Below are 18,787 nucleotides of genomic sequence, written 5' to 3' on the forward strand. Positions count from 1 at the left end.
CTCTCTTCCCTGGGAACTGCAGCACTGGCCCTGCCCCTGCGGAGGATGCTGCATTCCCCCTCTTGGCTCCCTCCCATGAGGCTGCAGCTGGACCCTGGGAAGGAATTTCATGGAGCTTGGGAACTTTCACTTCCCCTTTTCTTTCCTCTCTTTGCAAGCCAGGCTGGCACTCCCTGAGCTGACACTTCGTGCCTCTCTGGCAGGACTGAAGGCAGTTCTTGGCCACCAAACAGCTCCAAATCCATTCAGTGGGGCCCAGCAACCCTCGGTGGTCTCCAGTGGCTTGGGGGGCTCTTGTCCCCCTGCTTTGTCTGCTCTGTCCGTGTGCCCAGGGCTTTTGGCTGGTTGCCACCAGCGAGGCTGCACTGTCCAGTCTCTTCCCAGCCCCCTGGGGATGGGATGCTCGGGCTTTGGCAGCTGCTGCTCGGTGCCACTCAGCTGTCACTGCCTTTGTCCCTGCCAGCAGGCTGTCTCCTTGCTGGGACAGGGGCTTCTCACCCACTCCCAGTCTCCCTGGCACTAAGCGGTGCTGTGGGCTCTGGAGGGAGTTTTCTTGGGCTGCTTCTTTTCCCATCCAGCCTCAGAGTCGTTCCTCTGGGATGTGAGCACAGCCCTGCTCTGCGCTCCCCTTGCTCAAGGAGAGGTGACCTCAGTGCCTTTGGGAGTCAATTACTCAAAGGCAGACAATTCTAAAATCTGCCAGCACTCAGGGAAAGGGGTTTATTGGCATTTAAACTATCAGTACTGGCACCTGGTTTTCAGCCAGGCTCTCTGCTGGACTTGGAAAAATGCTGGACACTGAGCCAGGTTCTGGGATGAGGGACACTGAGCCAGGTTCTGGGATAAGGGACACTGAGCCAGGTTCTGGGATAGCACACTGAGCCAGGTTCTGGGATGAGGGACACTGAGCCAGGTTCTGGGATGAGGCACACTGAGCCAGGTTCTGGGATGAGGGACACTGAGCCAGGTTCTGGGATGAGGCACACTGAGCCAGGTTCTGGGACAGGGGACACTGAGCCAGGTTCTGGGATGAGGGACACTGAGCCAGGTTCTGGGACAGGGGACATTGAGCCAGGTTCTGGGACAGGGGACATTGAGCCAGGTTCTGGGACAAAGGACACTGAGACAGGTTCTAGGATAAGGGACACTGAGGCAGCTTCTGCCCAGGTGATGTGGGACATGCAGCACAGCAAAGCTTCAGCAGGCCAGTGCCTGCCCAGGAGGGGACAGGTTTTGAGGGTTCCTGTCTCCTTAACCCCTGGGAGAATGCCAGGGCAGATACAGCAGCCCAAACATTAACAGCATCCATGGATGCTGAATGGCTTTGGCCAAGAGGCTCTTAGAGCTGATTGAAAGCAAATTGGTGATTGTGGGGCTTTTTATCTCCCAGGGGCTGAGCATGGCTAGCTGCTCCAATGGACAGCTTTATGGACTGTTACATGGATATGGCTCTTCCCATGGCTTCACAGACCCATTTCACAAATGGTGCTGGCTGCAATCCACTGCTCTGTGCCCAGCTGCTGGTCGGGACATGGTCGTGGAGGCTGAAGCGATGAGGAGGAAAACAGGGATGAGAAATAGATAGGGAAAAACAAATGTCAAGCTGTGCTTTTTATAGTGCAGGGGCAGAGTACTGGCTGGGCTTTTAAGAAGGGAAGGATGGCCTGGGGTACCTGCAAGCACTCAGGACCCCTGGCCAGCCAGCCCTGGGCTGGGGTGCTGCATTCTGAGTGCCCACACTGAGCCTGGCTGTGACCAAAGGCAGTGTCCCTCACAGTGCAGCCCTGATCACCCCAGCCATGGAGCCTGCAAGGTTAGAGAGAGGAGACTCAGAGGAAAGGACCGAGCTGGATTTCCAGGCAGAGCAGTCTTCTGGTGTTGCTTAACTGTGGCTTTTTGTGGGAAACAAAACCCTCAAGGCCACACCTGTTAGTGCTGTCCATCGGACACATCAGGTGATGTGCTCCTGTGGCGGTGATCACAGGGGTCCCAGGATGAGGGAAGAGATGAGAATCTTGACTCCATGTTTCAGAAGGCTGATTTATCATTTTATGATATATATTACATTTAAAGAAAATGATATGTTGAAACTATACTAAAAGAAGAGAAGAAAGGATTTCATCAGAAGGCTTGAAAGGAAAGGAATGGAATGATAATAAAATCTTGTGACTGACCAGAGAGTCCGAGACAGCTGGACTGTGATTGGCCATTAATTAGAAACAACCAACATGGACCAATCAAAGATGCACCTGTTGCATTCCACAGCAGCAGATAATGATTGTTTTTCTTTTCCTCTGAGGCTTCTCAGCTTCTCAGGAGGAAAATCCTGGCAAAGTGATTTTTCAGAAAATACCATGGCTACACGCTCCTGCCAGTGAATCCTGGGATCTATTCCTAAACACGGTGTTATTGAAGGCCAGAGTGAGTATCAGGCAGAGAAATCAACTGTTCCCTGAGCTAAGCCAGCTGGAATCAATTGCTGCAGGGAGAAAGTGCGGTCAGCCACCTCAGAGCCCTCAGGCAGGTCAATAAACACACCTGGGAGGACATGCTCGCCTGCAGGGGTGGATGTGTTTCCCCTGGCATTGATGCTTGAGTGATGCCCTGCTGTTCTCTGTGACCTGGGTGCCACATAGGCTTCCCACTGCGATGTCACCTTGCCCCTCCAAGTGCCACCAGGGCTTTTCCCCCTCCTGCTCTCATCCTGCTGTGGCAGAGGCAAGGAGCTGGCTCCCAGGACACCCACCACCAGCTCCCGCCTCCGTCCTCTGCGCCAGCCACAGCACTTATTCACACTTGAAAATTTGCAAGAGAAAGATAATAAACCTCCCAAGAAAGTCTGTCCCTGTTTTGGCCTGACAAGGAACTAAGATAAATGTCAGTTTTCAGTTAAAATCATGCTCGGAGGATGAGCAGGAACAACAGGGATTTCATTCTGCTACGTTTATTAAACACAGAGAGACATGTCACTGCTGGCAGAGCCAAGCAGGTCCCACAGCCCTGGGGCTCAGTCCCTGCCAGCGTCAGAAATACCCAAGATTAGATCCAATACAAGCCTGGCATTTGAAACCTGGGGACTGCATCCTGAGTCCTTAGGAGAAGTCCCAAGGGAAGCCAATCCACCACACAAGTCACGAGCTGATGCCCTGCCCATCCCAGGTGGGCTGGAGGAGATTTTGGGCTGAGCCCACTCTGGACTGAGCCCACCATGGAGAAGCCCCACCATGGGCTGTGTCCCCATGTGCCATGCAGGCTCCTCCACTGCAGCGCCCTCAGGGCTCTTCCTCTCCAAGCCCTCCTGCCATAACTCATCTCTGCGGAGAGGCGTGGCTGCCTTGAACTGCTCATTAGCCCAAATGGCCTGGCAGTAACAAACTGATCTCTCATCTCTCATCATTCACCGGGCACACCGGGTGCGGCCAAGAGCGGTGACGGAGCCGGGCACGTCGGCATCTCGCTGTGCCACGGGGCACCACGGGCTGCTTCAGCGAGGGCAGCAGTGATAAACCCTCTGTTCTGCAGCAGAACTTACTGAGGGATTGTGGCTGCAGCTCTCCTCACAGAGAGGGGTCAGCTAATAATAATAAGGGTCAGCTAATTCCAATTTTAATAAGAGGTTTTGTTCAGGCTTTCTTGTGCCAGGAGCTGGGCGTGTGCTGGGGATTGGTACCTGCCTGGGGAGGGCGAAGCAGGGAGTAGGGATGAGCTGCTGGGCAACCTTATCCATCAGTGTTCCCTCTGCTCTGCTGCTGAGACACTCTGCCTGGCACCACAGGCACCCACATGGGGCCCCCCATTCCTGTCCCCCATCCCCTTGGGGACCTAAGGGCACTCAGAGCATGGAGCTCTTGGCTGTGAGACCCATCAGCTGGGATGATGTACTTACACTTTTAATAAGAAATAGCACTTGATTCAGAACCGTTCCAGCATTTATTGAACCAAAGTGCCTTCCGCTGCTTCAGTGCAAAGCCCTGAAGCCTGTCCTGGATGATTTAAGAATGATCCATCTGGAAAATGATGCAGACAATTTGTTACATCCAGCCAGAGAGCCATAGAAACCACCATAACAAGCTTAAATGATTTCAGCATCACTACATCATCCGGCCCCAGCCAATCTTCCTCAGAGCTGGGGTTGCCTATCCTGCATGGCTTCTCTTCCTGAAGCTGATGCTGCTCCTGCAGCCCATCCTGTTGCTGCATCCAGGCTTTTAGTCAATGCTTTGTGGGACATGTGGGACCCCTTTCCACCTTCCCACTGCCTGTCTCATCCCCCCCAGCCTCCCAAATCCCTATTTTAAGACAAGAAGCTCCAAGCAGCTCACAAACCCTCCCGGTGGGCTCCTCTGGCTGCCAGCAGCACGGGTGCCTGTTGATGGTTACCACCTCGCCCTGGGTAAATCAAGGCTTCGGTTTTCAAAATAGCGTGTTGATTGAAGCTTAAAATATCCCCAGCAATTACTTCGCCCGGTATAATTATAATAATTAAACTTGGATAATGCTTAGTCCTACTTTTTATCAGAACTGTGTGCTGCGGCACCAGTGTGCGGTGTTTTGTTTCCAGCATCATTTTCCAGCCTCGCCCCGCCGAGCAGTGCTGGAAGGGACATGAGCTGGCAACCTTCAGTGCTGACAAGGGGACAGTGACCCTGTCACGGCCCCTCCAGCCCTGGGCACCACTCGTGGCACCGTTTAACCCAGGGCGTGGTGTGTGGTGGCCATGCCCTGGCCCTCGCTGCACGGCGGGACGAGCAGCAGGAGGGGATGCTCCCGGCTCCATGCTGGGGCAGTGGGTGCTGGAGGGAGTAGGGATGCTGGTTCTTCCCTCTGGCTGCTTGCCTCGTCCCACCCCAATCCCTCTCCCACAGCTCAGCACAATATTTCTCCTCCACGCTCCCAGCAGCGTCACTTGGAATGGCTCAGGCTGGTGAGTACGTTTCCGGCTGTGATAAATAGCAGGGAAAGGAATGAGAACCTAACACTGTACTTCATGCCCTGAAATCCCACTTGCATCTGGAAATGAACAGAGTTCTCCGGCTGATATATGCAGCTCTGAGGCCATTCGCATCCTGTTCGCTTGTACACATTGTCTCGGTGATTTAAGCTGGCAATTTGGCCTTAAAATGAAGAGCAGCTCACTTTGTCCCTCCCCATTTTTCTATATATTTTCCTGCAGAATGGAGCTTTTGAAATTTGGCTGGGCTGGGGCTGGGCATCCTCTCTGGTCTGGCACGGAGAGCTGTGGAGGGTGCTGGCACTGCGGGAAGGCTGCTGCCACAGCCTGGGAATGCAGGTGGCTGTGCTGGTCTCTGTCATCCCAGGCCATCCCTCTTCAAAGCCAACATGGACACCAATAAAGGCTTTTCCTCCTTTCCAGGTCAAGATGGCATTGTGAGGATGACAGCCGTGCTGTCCCACAGTGCCCTGGGGAAGGGGGATATGGTGGGAGCCAGGGGGGCTATGGGAGCTGTCCCTGCTGCCTGGCAAGAGCCCTCCTTGTGCTGCCCAGTCCCCACATCCCTCTGTCCATCTGTTGAGCAGCACAGCAGGGCCAGCCTGAGTGTGACCCATCATCACCTGCTCCACACCCAGTGTGCAAACCAGAGCCACCACTTACCTGTTCATGGCCAGGACTCCTCCTTGGGTAAAAGATGTAGCTGGATGAAGTGATTTCACAGCAGAGCTGTTTGTTTAAGGCATCTTTAGTGATGCTTAATTAACTCCCCAACAGTCCCGTTCAATGTCTTCCCTCTTCCAAGCAGCTGTCCCAAGGCACACAGGGTCCCTTCAAAGCCCTGGGGGACACTGGGTGAGCCTGGGGAGCTGGCACCCTCCCACCTGTGCCACGGGGTGTGGAGGTGGCACTGCGGTGGTGGGGACTCCAAGGGGATGCACAAGACCCTCTTCCCAGGATGAAGGCAGGGCCATTTCCCTGCTGCTCACCCGAGGTGTGCACAGCTGGGAACATGGGGATTTCCCCAGAAAGACTCCTTGCTGAGACATGGATCCCCCTGGAGACCAAACCAACCCCGTCCCCTCCCCGGGGAACGCGCGCGGAGGAACCCAGTCAGCAGCGGCTGCGCGGTTCTCATATCAGTTTTAATAGCAACATCAGAGTACTAAATATACAGAGGGCAAGGGGACAGGGTGGCATTTACAGTGCTTCCAAATACACGGCTTCCACGGACAGAGACAAATTAAAAACCGCTCAGGAAGAAAAAAGGTCCTTTTGGCACCGCCCCAGCTCGCGCCGCGGGCGGGTGGGGCAGCCACAATGCCAAAAGGCGATGGCGCTTCCACCGGGTGCCTCCTGGTGCAGGATTTTCCCAGGAAAAGAAAGAAGTACTCAGTGATGTAAAACCGGTTACAAAGTAAAACTGTCTCATGTTAGAAAACGGGTTTTGGCAAAATAAAAATAAAGTGTAAACTTCACTGTACATGTCCTATCAAACAAAAAAATAAACCCCTTGGAACCTAAAATAGAAGAATCTGGGTCAGAAATCTGTGCCCTTAGTGTACATTTTTGTGCAACATATACTTTTTTCAAAGTAAATATTATCTTCACTCGTGACACTATTAAAAATGTACCTACAAATGTTGAGAGTAATTCTTAAAAATGTGTGAGAAGCGTTAGATGAGCTCGGGAGACCAAACCCACAGACTTGGAAATGGCAAAGGATTTCTTGCTGGTTTTGAAAAAATCGCGTACAGATTTAATATCTGGTTGAACGAAAATTCCAACCACATTCATCCTGAAATGGGTGGGCTGAGATAGGATAGATATATTTTTGTTCTATTTTATTTTTTTTTTAAATTTTTTTTTTTACAAAATATATATTATGTGTAGAATATCTACTATTTAACTACCGTTTCAGCTGAACTACCTTCCTTCGCAAACAAGCTGCCAGTGGAGAAGAGGTAACCTGAAATCCGTCCCCGCGCCAGCTCTGCCATCGCTACGGTGACCTCCTGGCAGGCTCGGTGCCCTTGACCCCACGGTGTCCCGTGGAGCACTGGTGTTCTCTGGAGCACGGCTCCTGCCACCACCACCGGCCGCCCTTTCTCCAGCTGGGAAGACAGAGTGAAGGTAAACGATCGGATCTGGAGAGACAGGCGGCTGCCCAAGGCCAGCTCTGCCTGGGGTGCTGTGGGGTGAAGCCGCCTTCGGGGCTTCCAAATATCAGGGGATTGAGGAGCAAACCCTGCCCGCCCTACCTGTTGGTGCCATGATGTGGGAGCTCAGACCTGGAGCCCCAAACCTGCTCAGTTTGGTGCAGGACAAAGCCCACCGGTGCCGGTGGCAGCAGTGGCACTGACCCCCAGCCCGGTGGGAGCTGCACATCCTGTGGCCCCTGCTCAGGGTTTGCAAGGGATGTGGAGGGAGGAGAGTCCCAGACAGCCCTGGGAAGCCTGGGCTTGCTGCAGAGCCCAAGGAGAGCCAACCTCTCCTTGCCATGGGTGGTTTGTGACACACCACTTTCTCTAAGACAGAGCCACAAGTGACACACAGGCACCCCATGACACGTCTGGGGAATGTGGCAGCCTCTTGGCTGCCATGGTGTGTTTCTCAGGGACTGTTCAGGGGCTAAGAAATCTGGAAAATGAACTGAAAACAAACAAGCAGCAGCGGGCTGAGGGCTTACAGCAAAGCAAGGAGCAAAACTTTTCTTTTTTCAAGCTTCCAGGACCTTGGGGTGAGACGATGTGCCCAAAACATGACAAAGCTCCCACAGGAGCGTGTCTGAGAACACCATGCTTCCCTGCCTTTCCACGGTGGGAAGATCTCCTCAATAGACTAAGCCATGGAAATGCGACTTTCTATTCTCATTTCTTTCTTGTTTTTTGGCTTTCCTCAATAGGAGGGAATGAGATCAACACAGTTCATTTCTCTTCACTGTGCAAGACCTTGGGACGCCTGGATCCTGCCTCGTCCATCACTGCATCAGCAGCTCCATCCCAGCCCTTCCTCCTCCTCCTCTCCCTCCACCGCAGTGACCCAGCATGGATGGGGGGAGGCTTCCTCTGATAAAGTGCAAGTGCTGTTGGTCCTTATAAATAAGGGAAGATTGTGCATCTACTTTTGTTCCCTGGTTCACTGCTCAGCTCGGGGAGACCAGGACATGTCCTGCTGCAGACTGCGGGGGAAGCTCATGCAAGTCCTGCCCTCTGAAACCTGTGCCCATCCTCAGGGTTGCAGTGATTCACCTTCCTTCTCTCTCTCTCTCTCTCACACACACACACACACACACAAACACACATTTTCCCTTCCTCTTCCCCAGCTCCACAGGGAATTTCCTGTGAGCCAGGTGCCTCTCCATCACCACTGCCACCATCACCACTGCTTGCACCAGTGCTGCCCTGGCACCTCCCAGCTCTGCCTGACAACTTCCCTGCGGGCAGCAGGTTCCATCCATGCAGAAACACAGAATGCTGCTTCAGATGCCCTGCAATGAAGGAGCTGAGATATATTTCTTGTCACATTGCTACCGCAATTACACTGGAATACCTGTGGGAACGAAATAAATAGGAAGATCAAGGGGAGAAGCACAAGGAACATGGCTCAAAGCTGGCGTGGATGGATTCCCAAGAAGTCACAAAGGGAGGAGAGCCTGTGGGCAAGGGCTGCACCACTGACACCAGCATCACAGGAAAGCCCCAGGACACTGAGATGACCTTGGAGCAGTTGCTCAGACTCCACAGTTCCCAAGGACAGACACTCCCCACGTTCCCCAGGAACAGCTAAAGCTTTGGGGGCCACTGCTCTAGCAAGACACTGTCTCCTCTTCTCCCTGGAGGCATCCAATGCTCTGGAGAGCAGGACATGAGCCACCCAGGAGACACAGCTCTGCCCAGGGGATGGTTGGCTCAAGTCCGCAGGTAATTGTCAGGGCTGGCAAGGAAGACTTCTGTCTGAGGCAGCGTCCAAAAATTCAGGACAAATAATCCAGACTGTGCAATTCCATGGGAAAAGGACAGAAAAGGACACGGGAACAAGAGACCGCACGCGTGGCTATGCGCAACACCACAGGGTTCTACTTTTTTTTTTTTTTTTGTTTGTTTTTAAACTGCACGTTCATTATCATAAAGAAAAGGAGCTGAGTAATCAGTGGGGGAGTAGAAACGTGGATCTGGACAATTCTAAAAAACCACTAGTATTTACCAAGGGCAGTTTACAAAAAGAACTGGAGGACTTTGGTCTGATCTCTGCTGTCGTTTCCACCCTTTTAACATTGAAGGGACCCAAGCGAGACCCATCCCAGTGTCTGATGTGCAGCACGGCATGGCAGCACCTGACTCCATGGAAAGACTTGGACAGAGGGTTTAGGGTCAGCACCCACGAACACCACCCACCCCAGCAGGAGCTGGATGGGCGTGGACGTGTTTCTAGAGCAACACACCAAACTGGAGCCTGCAGAATCGCGCTTCCCTGGCAAAAATTCCCTTTAAACACTACTAAGAGATCTCCAGGATTGTGGACAGCCGGCTGTGTCTTCTCCTGCTGCAGCAGAGCCAGCCAAGACCGGGAGAACAAAGGAAGAGGCTCTCTCAATCCCACAGCCCCAGGCTGGGGGAGGACGACATGAGCTCCTTCCTCTGGTTTCTCACACAGGGCTGAGTAAACTTTGGTGCTGTGGCTAATTCAGAAGCCACATTTTCCAAAAACCTTCCCACACCCCACTCCTAAAATTTTTTCTTCTGTGCCAAGAGAGGCCCATCTTTTGGAAGTCCACCCCTAAAATCTGTCCCGTCCAGCCCCGAGGTGTCATGCCTAGCATGGCAGAAATCACAGCACTGTGGAAAAGGGGCAGGCTCAGGCTTTCCAGCTTCTTCCCATCAACCTTGATGATGTATCGGGATAGAGAAGCCTGGAAATACCTTCAGCACCGCCTTGAGCTGTGCTCTGGATGGTTTTGGGAAGCTTTTCCTCTGCTTCCTTCCGGCAGCACAGCCCCAGCTGTCTCCCACCACGGTCACGTTGCTGGAAAAGCATTTCCAAAAAGAACCAAAATTATATATATATGTATACATACATATATATGTCTATACATACACACACACACGTATATATATGTATATATGTCTACCTATATATACACATATAGGTTGACAGGCAAGCTGCCAAAGTAGAAAACATCAGATCACCCAGTTTGCATGATGCGTGTTAAAGAAATGAGACTTTTAGCCCATGACATCTTCTTTAAAAATGAGTATTTAAGATCTTCAAAAATTGCTACAGTACAAAAAGTGTTTGTGTGTGTATATATATATATATATTTTCTCTCTACATATACCGTATGTATGGACTGGAATGGATGACCCCACCAGAAGAGATGCCCCACTTGTCCTCCACAACATTTCCAGGCGTTATTGTCTCAGCTCTTTGCAAAGTCTTTTCATCGGTTCATGGCACATAATGGTAATTATTGGCACAGGTTCAGAGTCACCGTCCATGGCCGGGCTCCAGGCGCTCATCCTTCCCTTTCCATCCCTTTGCTGGTTCCTCCTCCTTCTCCTCCTCCTCTTCCTCCTCCACGGGGTTCTTTACTCGCACACTTTCCTTCCTCTCCTCCCAAAAACGTGCTCCTTGACAACGCAGTTACCTATAGGCGTGTTCATTTTTATAAAAATATATTTGGCCCATAGAACGCTGCTCTTTGAGTCTCCTACTGGTAAACAGAAATGGTAGGTACAGGTAACCCATTATTTTTTTATATTTTTTACAGGTTCACCAATGGAATCCTGTTGAGGACAAGAAGACAAAGAAAGATATAGTCACAACAGGGAATTTGCACCAAGTCTTGCATCACTGCTTGGATGATCTCCACAGCCTAGAGGTTTCCTCCTCCTTCCCCCTTGGCTGTGGAGCTGTGGGATTCCTGGGGGAGCAGGGTACCAGTGACCTCCTCCTCTTCCTTCTCTGCAGCTTCTGGTCTGTGCTGGGGATTGGGACCACTACTTCTCTCTCCTCAGGGCCTTTTCCAGAGTGGGATTTATTCCGGATCATCCCTGCATTCTGCAGCTTCTCACACTCGGGCCTCGAGCAGCGAGTGCTCTGGCAGACGAGCAGATGATGACAAGCACTAACAAGATTTTCTAAAGTTAAATCTAAAGAATCAATAGGGAATTGGTTAAGCACCAAACCAGAGATCCTATCAAAGTCCTTAAGCTATTTATTTACCATCTACTGGAAGATGTCTTCCTATGCAATCTTGGACCCTCAATGTGAAGACAATCACTCCCCATCACTGGCGTGTGGCCACTTGCTCTACATGTCCGTGACATTTAATGAGCTGTAGCACAGCTGGGTGTGCCAAAGACAGCTGCCAGCAGGTACCTACACCCTGTAAGCCATGCTCAGGATACACATTCCTGACCCACACATCCCTAATCTGTGCCCTCTGCTTCGCTGGGATCAGCATCCAGAATGTGCTGTGCTTTTTGTTCCAGGATTCTTTCTCTAAAAACCCGCTATTTTTAAGCAAGATGCCCAATACACCATCTCCAAGAGCAACCCTGAAGTCTTAATTAGCGAGACAGATTTTCCAGAGTCCTTAATCTCCTGTGCTGGGGCTGTGCTGGGACTGCTGCTACTCCTCCAAAGACAAGCTGGGATCTTTTATGATGACTCATTATCTGTTAATGTTAACACAAACCATTTGCTGTTGTTAGGCAGAACGGGGCCAGCAGCAGCTGCTGCCGTGTTCCAGCGTGGCTTTACCACACAGCTCTGTCAGCTCTCACCGCCCTGTGCCAGGGCAGGGTCAGGCTGGTGTCACCAAACCAGCACAGCTGCTGCCCCAAACTGTCCCCTCCCTGCCAGAGGTGCCCAGCATCCCGTGGCTCCTGGTGGGCACTGGTTAATGCACAACAGCAGGGTGTACAATCGGTATTGTATCCCAAATAGCCTCTTTGTGCAAAGTAGGTCAGCGCTTGATCAACCTTACAGATTTTTGTATAATCTCATTCCATGGGGTTTTTCAGTCAAAGAGAGCGGGATTAAGGACAAGAATAATGCGGCATCTCAAACTTCATTTCAGAAAGCCCCAAAGCCAGGATGAAACCAAGCCAAACCAGCCATCCTGTGCTGTGGTGCCTGGACAAAGCCACTCAAGTCTTTGGCATGTGTCCTGTGCTAGTCTGCAGAGTGGTGCCACTCCTGCCTCTGTCTGGGTGCTCCTCCAGCACCACTGGCACAAGGCAAGAGAAGTTTCCATCCCTCCCTTCAGGTAACTCCTGAGAGCTTCGACTGACTGCTCCACTCCTCCCCTCGCCAGCCCAGGGCTGCACTGAGGCTGCACTGCCACACCAGGCTGCTGCAGACAGACTGACTTCTCTGCCTGCAGGAGCAGCTGCTGCTGAGGTGTGACATCCACCGAGGTGTGACATCTACCAAGGAGCTGGTGCTCCAGAGGGGCCCAGAAGCCAGCACAGGCAATCTGCTGGAAAGCTCCACCAGCTGCTTGCCAGGGGCAGCATTGCCTGCTGTGGGGAAGGATGGGGCCCTGACAGGGACCATGCCTGCAGCACAGGAACCCTCCCCGTGGCTCCTGCTGGCACAGGAGGAATCTGACCCCAGGAAATAGCTTCAACATCTGCTCCCTGTGTACCTGGATGAGTTTTACCAGGTTTTCTGACACAACCGTGGCGCTGCCTGCAGCTCTCTGGGCTGGAGATGCTCTGCAGTGCTGTCCATTATATCTGCTGCCTCAACTGCTCAGCCCAGCCTGATGATGCTGTCGGCATCACCCAAGGCCAGGGTGCCAGCTGGGCAGCACCATGGTCAGCCCTCACACCAGGCTCACAGACTGTCAGATGTGAATTCCATTAACTGACATTAAATTCCAACTTGGCTCCTAGTGGTCATCTCAACATCTGTAGCACCTCTGTCCTGCCACCCTTGTCCTGGGACATGCCACCTGCCTTGTGCCTCCAGCTCTGGCCCCACACCATCAGGAGCACTAATGTGCACACAAGACAGCTCAGAGCTGTGAAGTGCTGTCAATTAAAATGTGTAAAACACCAGGAGAAAGGGGCTGTGAGGAGAAAGCTGCATGTAGCCCCTCCAGCCAGAAAGCTGCACATGCTCCAGATTATCCTTCTCCTCTGCTGTAGTGCAGTGGGTCAACAGCAACTGTCCCCTTCAGGTGACCTTGCTGCAGCTGTGGATGCCAGCCAGGAAATACTCATTCCCCCGGAAATGGTGCAGCCCAAGCAGCTGCATCTCCTTTTCCACCAGCCTCTCCCCTAGAAACAAGAGCTGGAGAGGCATCCTCCATGCCTCCACTCCTCTGCTTCCCTCCATCCCACTGCTCCTCTGGCACTTGGCAGCTGGTGACAGCACAAGGCAACCACGGTGGCAGGGACAGCCTGGCAGGGACAGCCTAGCAGGGAGCTCATCTCCATGCCATCTGCACCTTACACAGTGACACATGAAACTTGGAATGCTCATTTCACCTGAGGGATTCCCCACCAGCACCTGGTCTCAGCTGGGACACACCACTTATGCAAGTGTGCCCCAAAAACACGCTGGTGCAAACACACCTGTGCAGAGTAAACATGCAGAGAACAGGTAGAACAGGTTTGGGATCAATCTCATTTTGTTTTCCTTAATGAAACCAAACAGCAGCTTCCAGAATTGCATCTGTAATTGAAGTGCCATTACAGAGCTAATGCTCCAGGTACGAGCCCGATAGATTTTTCCAGAGCGTGTCAATGTGCGTTTTATGGATTCCATGAAAACAGATCAATGAGAATTTCAAGGATTTAATAAGGCGTAATGGAATGGCTTCGGGCTATTTCAAGAAATCTATGGAGGTGACCAGGGCATAGTTTTGGCCTGGGGTTTCACAGGACCTGGGGCAGGAGCAGTGGGATCCACACAGGATTCCTACAGCGCTTCAAGCTGCTCCTTCCTTCCCTCTACCTGAGGCATGGAGAGCTGTAGATGGCATTGAGTGCAGCTGTGTTATTTCTTTTTAATTCACTTTAAGCCAATGGAAAGACTTCCCAAACTCTAAAACTGACGGTGGAAAAAGCCCAGTGGGTTATTGCTGAGGCTGGTGCTCCCTGCAGATCCTCCACGCTCATTCTCCTGCTGCCCTCACTCCTGGCATCAGCTCCTGCCTGGGTTCCTTTGCCCTCTGTCCCCTGAGACAATGGCCACAACAAGAGTCAGAGAAAAAACATGAGCTTATCAGTGGATGGGGAGTGAGAGCCTCTCACCTTCACCAGTGAAGCTGCTGCAGCCAGAAGAGGCTCTGGGGGGGCAGTGGGGCCATGCCAGGTGAATCCCTGCTCTCTGCCCCACTGTGCTGGCACACACCTCGCCTGTCCTGTCTAGACACCACAGCCCCAGCACGGCCAAGATCATTAACTTTTTATTCCCTTCCATTCTAATCTAATTATATTTCTGTGTTCAATAGCTGTGCATAATGTTAAACAGGCTATTCCAAGTGAGCTGCAGCCAGGGAAGGCTGGAAATTTCATTTACACTGAATATATGATTCATTACAGCAGGGACTTGGGACAGAGCAATTAATTCACCTGAGCACGTGGCTCAAGCGGGCACCGCTGCCCAGGGCGAGCTGGCACACACAGACTTTTCCTGCCACTGCTATCAGCTGTGCCACCTTCAAAAGTGACACAAGGAGGTGAAAACGGCTCAGGCCAACTCAACGAAAGAGAAGGAAATCCCCAAAGATTGTACTGTTGCAACCAGAACATCACCGCGCTCCTTCAGTCACAGCAACACCCCAGGTGTGACCGGCTGCTGGGGACTGTGCTTGAAGGGTTGGCCTTGCAGAGCAGCAGGAGGAGGAGGAGGAGGAGGAGGAGGAGGACCCCAGCACCCTTGCAGTGAGCATGGAAGTGTTCATGACAGCAAACATCACCAAATGAGCTTTCAGATACTGGTGGAGCGTGCACGCTCTGACACGGCGGGCTGTCCATCATGCCACCAGAGGTTAATTACAGATCAGGCCATTTCCCAGCACGGAAATTACTGTGGCTTGCTGAGGTTTCAGAGGTGGGCTGGAACCATGGGATCAGGCTGAACTTCAAGGCTGCCCCAGGCACCCTTTGCTTTTGAGTCCTTGTCCATCCCAGTCCCTCCCTGTTAGTGTTGGCCTGTTTGCAATTAACCTCCCTGGAAAAGGGAGCCTCGTTTGGCTCCCAATGCCCCATCCACAGCATGGAATGAGTTCCAGTCACAGTGAATGAAGTGCAGGAGGGAGGATGGCACCGGGCAGGGCACGATGGGCACAGCAGGGGCACAGGATGGATGCGGGATGGGTGCAGGGAGCGCGGTACGTACCAGGAAACAGCCCGCTGGCGTCTGCCCTGCCCCCAGAAGTCAAACAGGCTTCGGCCAGTCAGCAGGAGATTTCAAACCATTTCTCAGACACAAAGGCCACGGGAATAAGATGCCGGTCAGAAGAAGAGGGTCTGCAGTGAGCAGAAAGAGGGGCTTGTACACGCTGGTACGTAACACACATGGTGCAAGCCGGGGTGGCCTGCTGCACAGTCAGCTGTTCTACATCTCACTGGAGCGATGCTTTGAGTGGGCCTGGGTTCACCAGGCTGCCTGGAAGTGCTCTGGGATAGAAAGCATCCCTGGATGGTGAAAAAGCCATGGTCTCTGCTAGTCATAACACAGGCACGCTCTCTGTCACCTGGCTGGAGTTCATATCAACCCAACAAAATGGTGTGACAATCCCTGCCAGTTCTCTACCTCCCGAGATGTGAAGAAACCCCGGAAAATGCAGATGAGCAGAACCCTGCACACACGCAAGAAATGCTGATTGAAAAGGCATCAACGCTGGCTGAAAGGCATTAAATTGTTGGCTCCAGGCCTGTCCTTGGGGCAGGCAGATCTGGGCTGTGGCTGCCACACATGTCGTGGTTCCTCAAGGCTGTCTGGAGCATCAGCTGCTCATTTTCTCCCTCAAAACTCTCTGCCTGGCTTCCCCTCTACCTTTGATGGGGACACACATTTACCATATGGTGAAACCACACCAGTACCCGGTGAAAGCACTCTGGAGACAGCCTGTGGTGTGGGAAACATCAACCTCACTGCTCCTGATCCCCTCCCTGGGCAGGCAAGGGGCTGGCAGAGCACGGCCACATCCCTTGGCTGCAAACGATGCTCCTTGTTAGCGCTGTGCCATTGTTTTGCAGCAGCCAAACGGTTCATTTGGCTCTCGCTGCCTGCTCCTCCATTAATCACCTGCTTGTTTGCAGCCCGGCAGCTTTGCCGATGCCACTGAGGAGACAGCACGGGCGCTGGAAAAATGGATCCAGTGGCATTTTATGTGCTGGCAGGGGTAGCAGCAGCTGGGAAATGAACGCTGTGTGTGGTGCTGAGCTCGCCCAGCCCTGCAGGGCCAGGGGCTGCTGAGGCACCCACCCAGCCTCACTGCCAGAACTGGGGGTCAAGGGGCCAGTCCCACACTGAACTATGAGTGGGTGAGCACCCGAGAGGTAGGAGGCTCTGCCAAATGCTCCTGGAACATCCCCCCCTGTGGAATTTGCAGGCAACCTCGACAAGGGAAGAGTTGAGAATCTTGACTCCATGTTTCAGAAGGCTGATTCATTGTTTTATGCTATATATTATATTAAAAATGCTATACTAAAACAAATAGAGGAAGGATACAGATAAAAGGCTAGACAAGAATGATAATAAAATCTTGTGACTGACCAGAATATCGACACAGCTGGACCTGTGATTGGTCATTAAGTAAAAACAATCTACATGAGACCAAAGATGCACCTGTGTCACAGACATCTTTTATGAAAAATCCTTTCCTTAGGATTTTTCCTCCTGAGAAGATGAGAGGCCTCAGGAACAAAATGTAACAATGGTTATCTGCTGCTGTGGAATGCAACAGGTGGATCTGTGATTGGCCCATGTTGGATGTTTGTAATTAATGGCCAATCACAGTCCAGCTGGCTCGGACAGAGAGCCCAAGCCACAAACCTTTGTTATCATTCTTTGCTATTCTATTCTTAGCTAGCCTTCTGATGAAATCCTTTTCTTCGATTCTTTCAGTATAGTTTTACTGTAATGTATATCATAAAATAATACATCAGCCTTTTGAAACATGGAGTCAGATCCTCGTCTCTTCCCTCATCCTCAGACCCCTGTGAACACGGTCACACACCTGTTGGTAAGCAACCTCCAAACCACACTCTAAGCAATCAGATAATTATTGTTTACATTTTGTTTTAGAGGCCTCTCTGCTTTTCAGGAGAAAAAAATCCCGCCAAGGGGATTTTTCAGAAAATACATCAGTGACAACCCCTGAGCACCAGACCCCCATCACCCCAGCGGGATGGCGCTGCCCCCACACTGGGAAGCCAGGGCGCCCAGCTCACCTGTTTCCATTGAAGGTGGTTTTATAATCCCCGGGCGAGTGCAAGGTGTCCTCGGCGTAGACGGGCACGGGGGTCCGCACGCACTCGTGGGAGCACTGCAGCGTCTCGTTGTAGGCGGTGAAGATGTCGAGGGCGCTGGGCACGCGGGCGGGGGCGAAGTCAGTCAGGTTTTGGCAGCTCTCCTCCTGCTGGTCCAGCTTGCGTTGGTGGCTGTTGCGCCGGGGGCGCCCGCTCTGCGCACAGCTGGGCACGAGGGAGACAGAATCGGACAGTCATGGGATGGTCTGGGTTGGAAGGAAATGTAAAAACCCTCCAGTTCCATCCCCCTCCCATGGGCAGAGATGCCTTCCACTAGATTGGGTTGTTCCAAGCCCTGTTCAACCTGGCCTTGGAGTCTTCCAGGGATGGGGCAGCCACAGCTTCTCTGGGCAGCCTGTGCTAGGGCCTTACCACCCTCATAAAGAAGAAATTTCCCCTAAGACTTGATCTAAATCTTCACTTTAGTTGAAAACCATTCCCCTTGTCCCATCCCACTGTCTCTCTGTGTAAAAAGTTTCCCTTCATCATTTTTATAAGTCTGTTATGGCCTGAAGGCCAAAGCAGAAGGGATGGGAGGCACACTGTATCCCTGAAACTTGGCAAAGGAAATCACCTGATTGACCAGTCATTACAGATTGTTCCATACAGATTGTTCCATTCTAGATTAGAATTCAGAAATTCTAATTCCAATTCAGAATTGGAAAGATCAGCCACAAGCAGTCATTTGGCTCGATGCTTTTTTACATTTTAGACACAAGCTTTTTCCCATCAGAGGAATGACTTAATGAGTCACACTTTTGTACCTGCAGGAAGCAAAAGCCTTTTCTTAAGTGAAAATATGTAGGTGAGAACAATGAAGCGAAACCCTTTCCATCTGGGAGACACCAACAGGTTGGAACTTCTCAGGATAAATGAGCTAAGGACCTGGTGTGACACAGCAGAGGGATGGCTGGCAGGGCAGCCCTGCTCTCCAGAGGCTCCTCCAGCTCTGGAGGCTTCATAAGGATCTCGTGGCTGCACAACACTTCTGCCTCAGTACGTCAGAGACAAGGAGAACCCCAGCTCACAGGAGCCGCCCTCAATCAGCCTGGTCCTATTTCAGGGTCTAGACACTGATTTAATTAAGATGCCACTTTTTCCAGATGAGACTGACAGCGCCTTGCAGAACGCTGGAGTTTTGGGAGGTGGCAGCTCCGAGGGCGGTGGGAGCTGGCGATGCTGGCACTGTCTGTGGAGGGGCACCCCTGGGGACAGGAACGTGGGGCTCTGCTGGGAGCTGTGCTGGCCAGGGTGACAGCATCTGGCTGCTGGCTCCGCTCTGCTTGATGCAACTGAAAGAGACAGCCCTAAACCAACTGCTGTCTCCCCACGGCATGTG

The 18,787-nt window shown here is 52.1% G+C and overlaps 1 protein-coding gene across 1 annotated transcript in view; it reads right to left on the reverse strand.

The window, feature by feature from the left end:
• Positions 1–6,078: 6,078 nt before the first annotated feature.
• AJAP1 (adherens junctions associated protein 1) overlaps positions 6,079–18,787 on the reverse strand; it is a 38,343-nt gene continuing 25,634 nt past the window's right edge. Inside the window, exons 4-6 of the mRNA XM_030963777.1 lie at positions 17,371–17,613; positions 15,311–15,441; positions 6,079–10,737 (exon numbers count right to left, since the gene is read on the reverse strand). Of these exons, the coding sequence (XP_030819637.1) occupies positions 15,369–15,441; positions 17,371–17,613 (316 nt within the window). The 3' untranslated portion in view covers positions 6,079–10,737; positions 15,311–15,368. The remainder of the gene's footprint in view (positions 10,738–15,310; positions 15,442–17,370; positions 17,614–18,787) is intronic.

The sequence above is a fragment of the Camarhynchus parvulus genome, chromosome 21 (assembly GCF_901933205.1).
Source record: "Camarhynchus parvulus chromosome 21, STF_HiC, whole genome shotgun sequence".
Taxonomy (NCBI): Eukaryota; Metazoa; Chordata; class Aves; order Passeriformes; family Thraupidae; genus Camarhynchus; species Camarhynchus parvulus.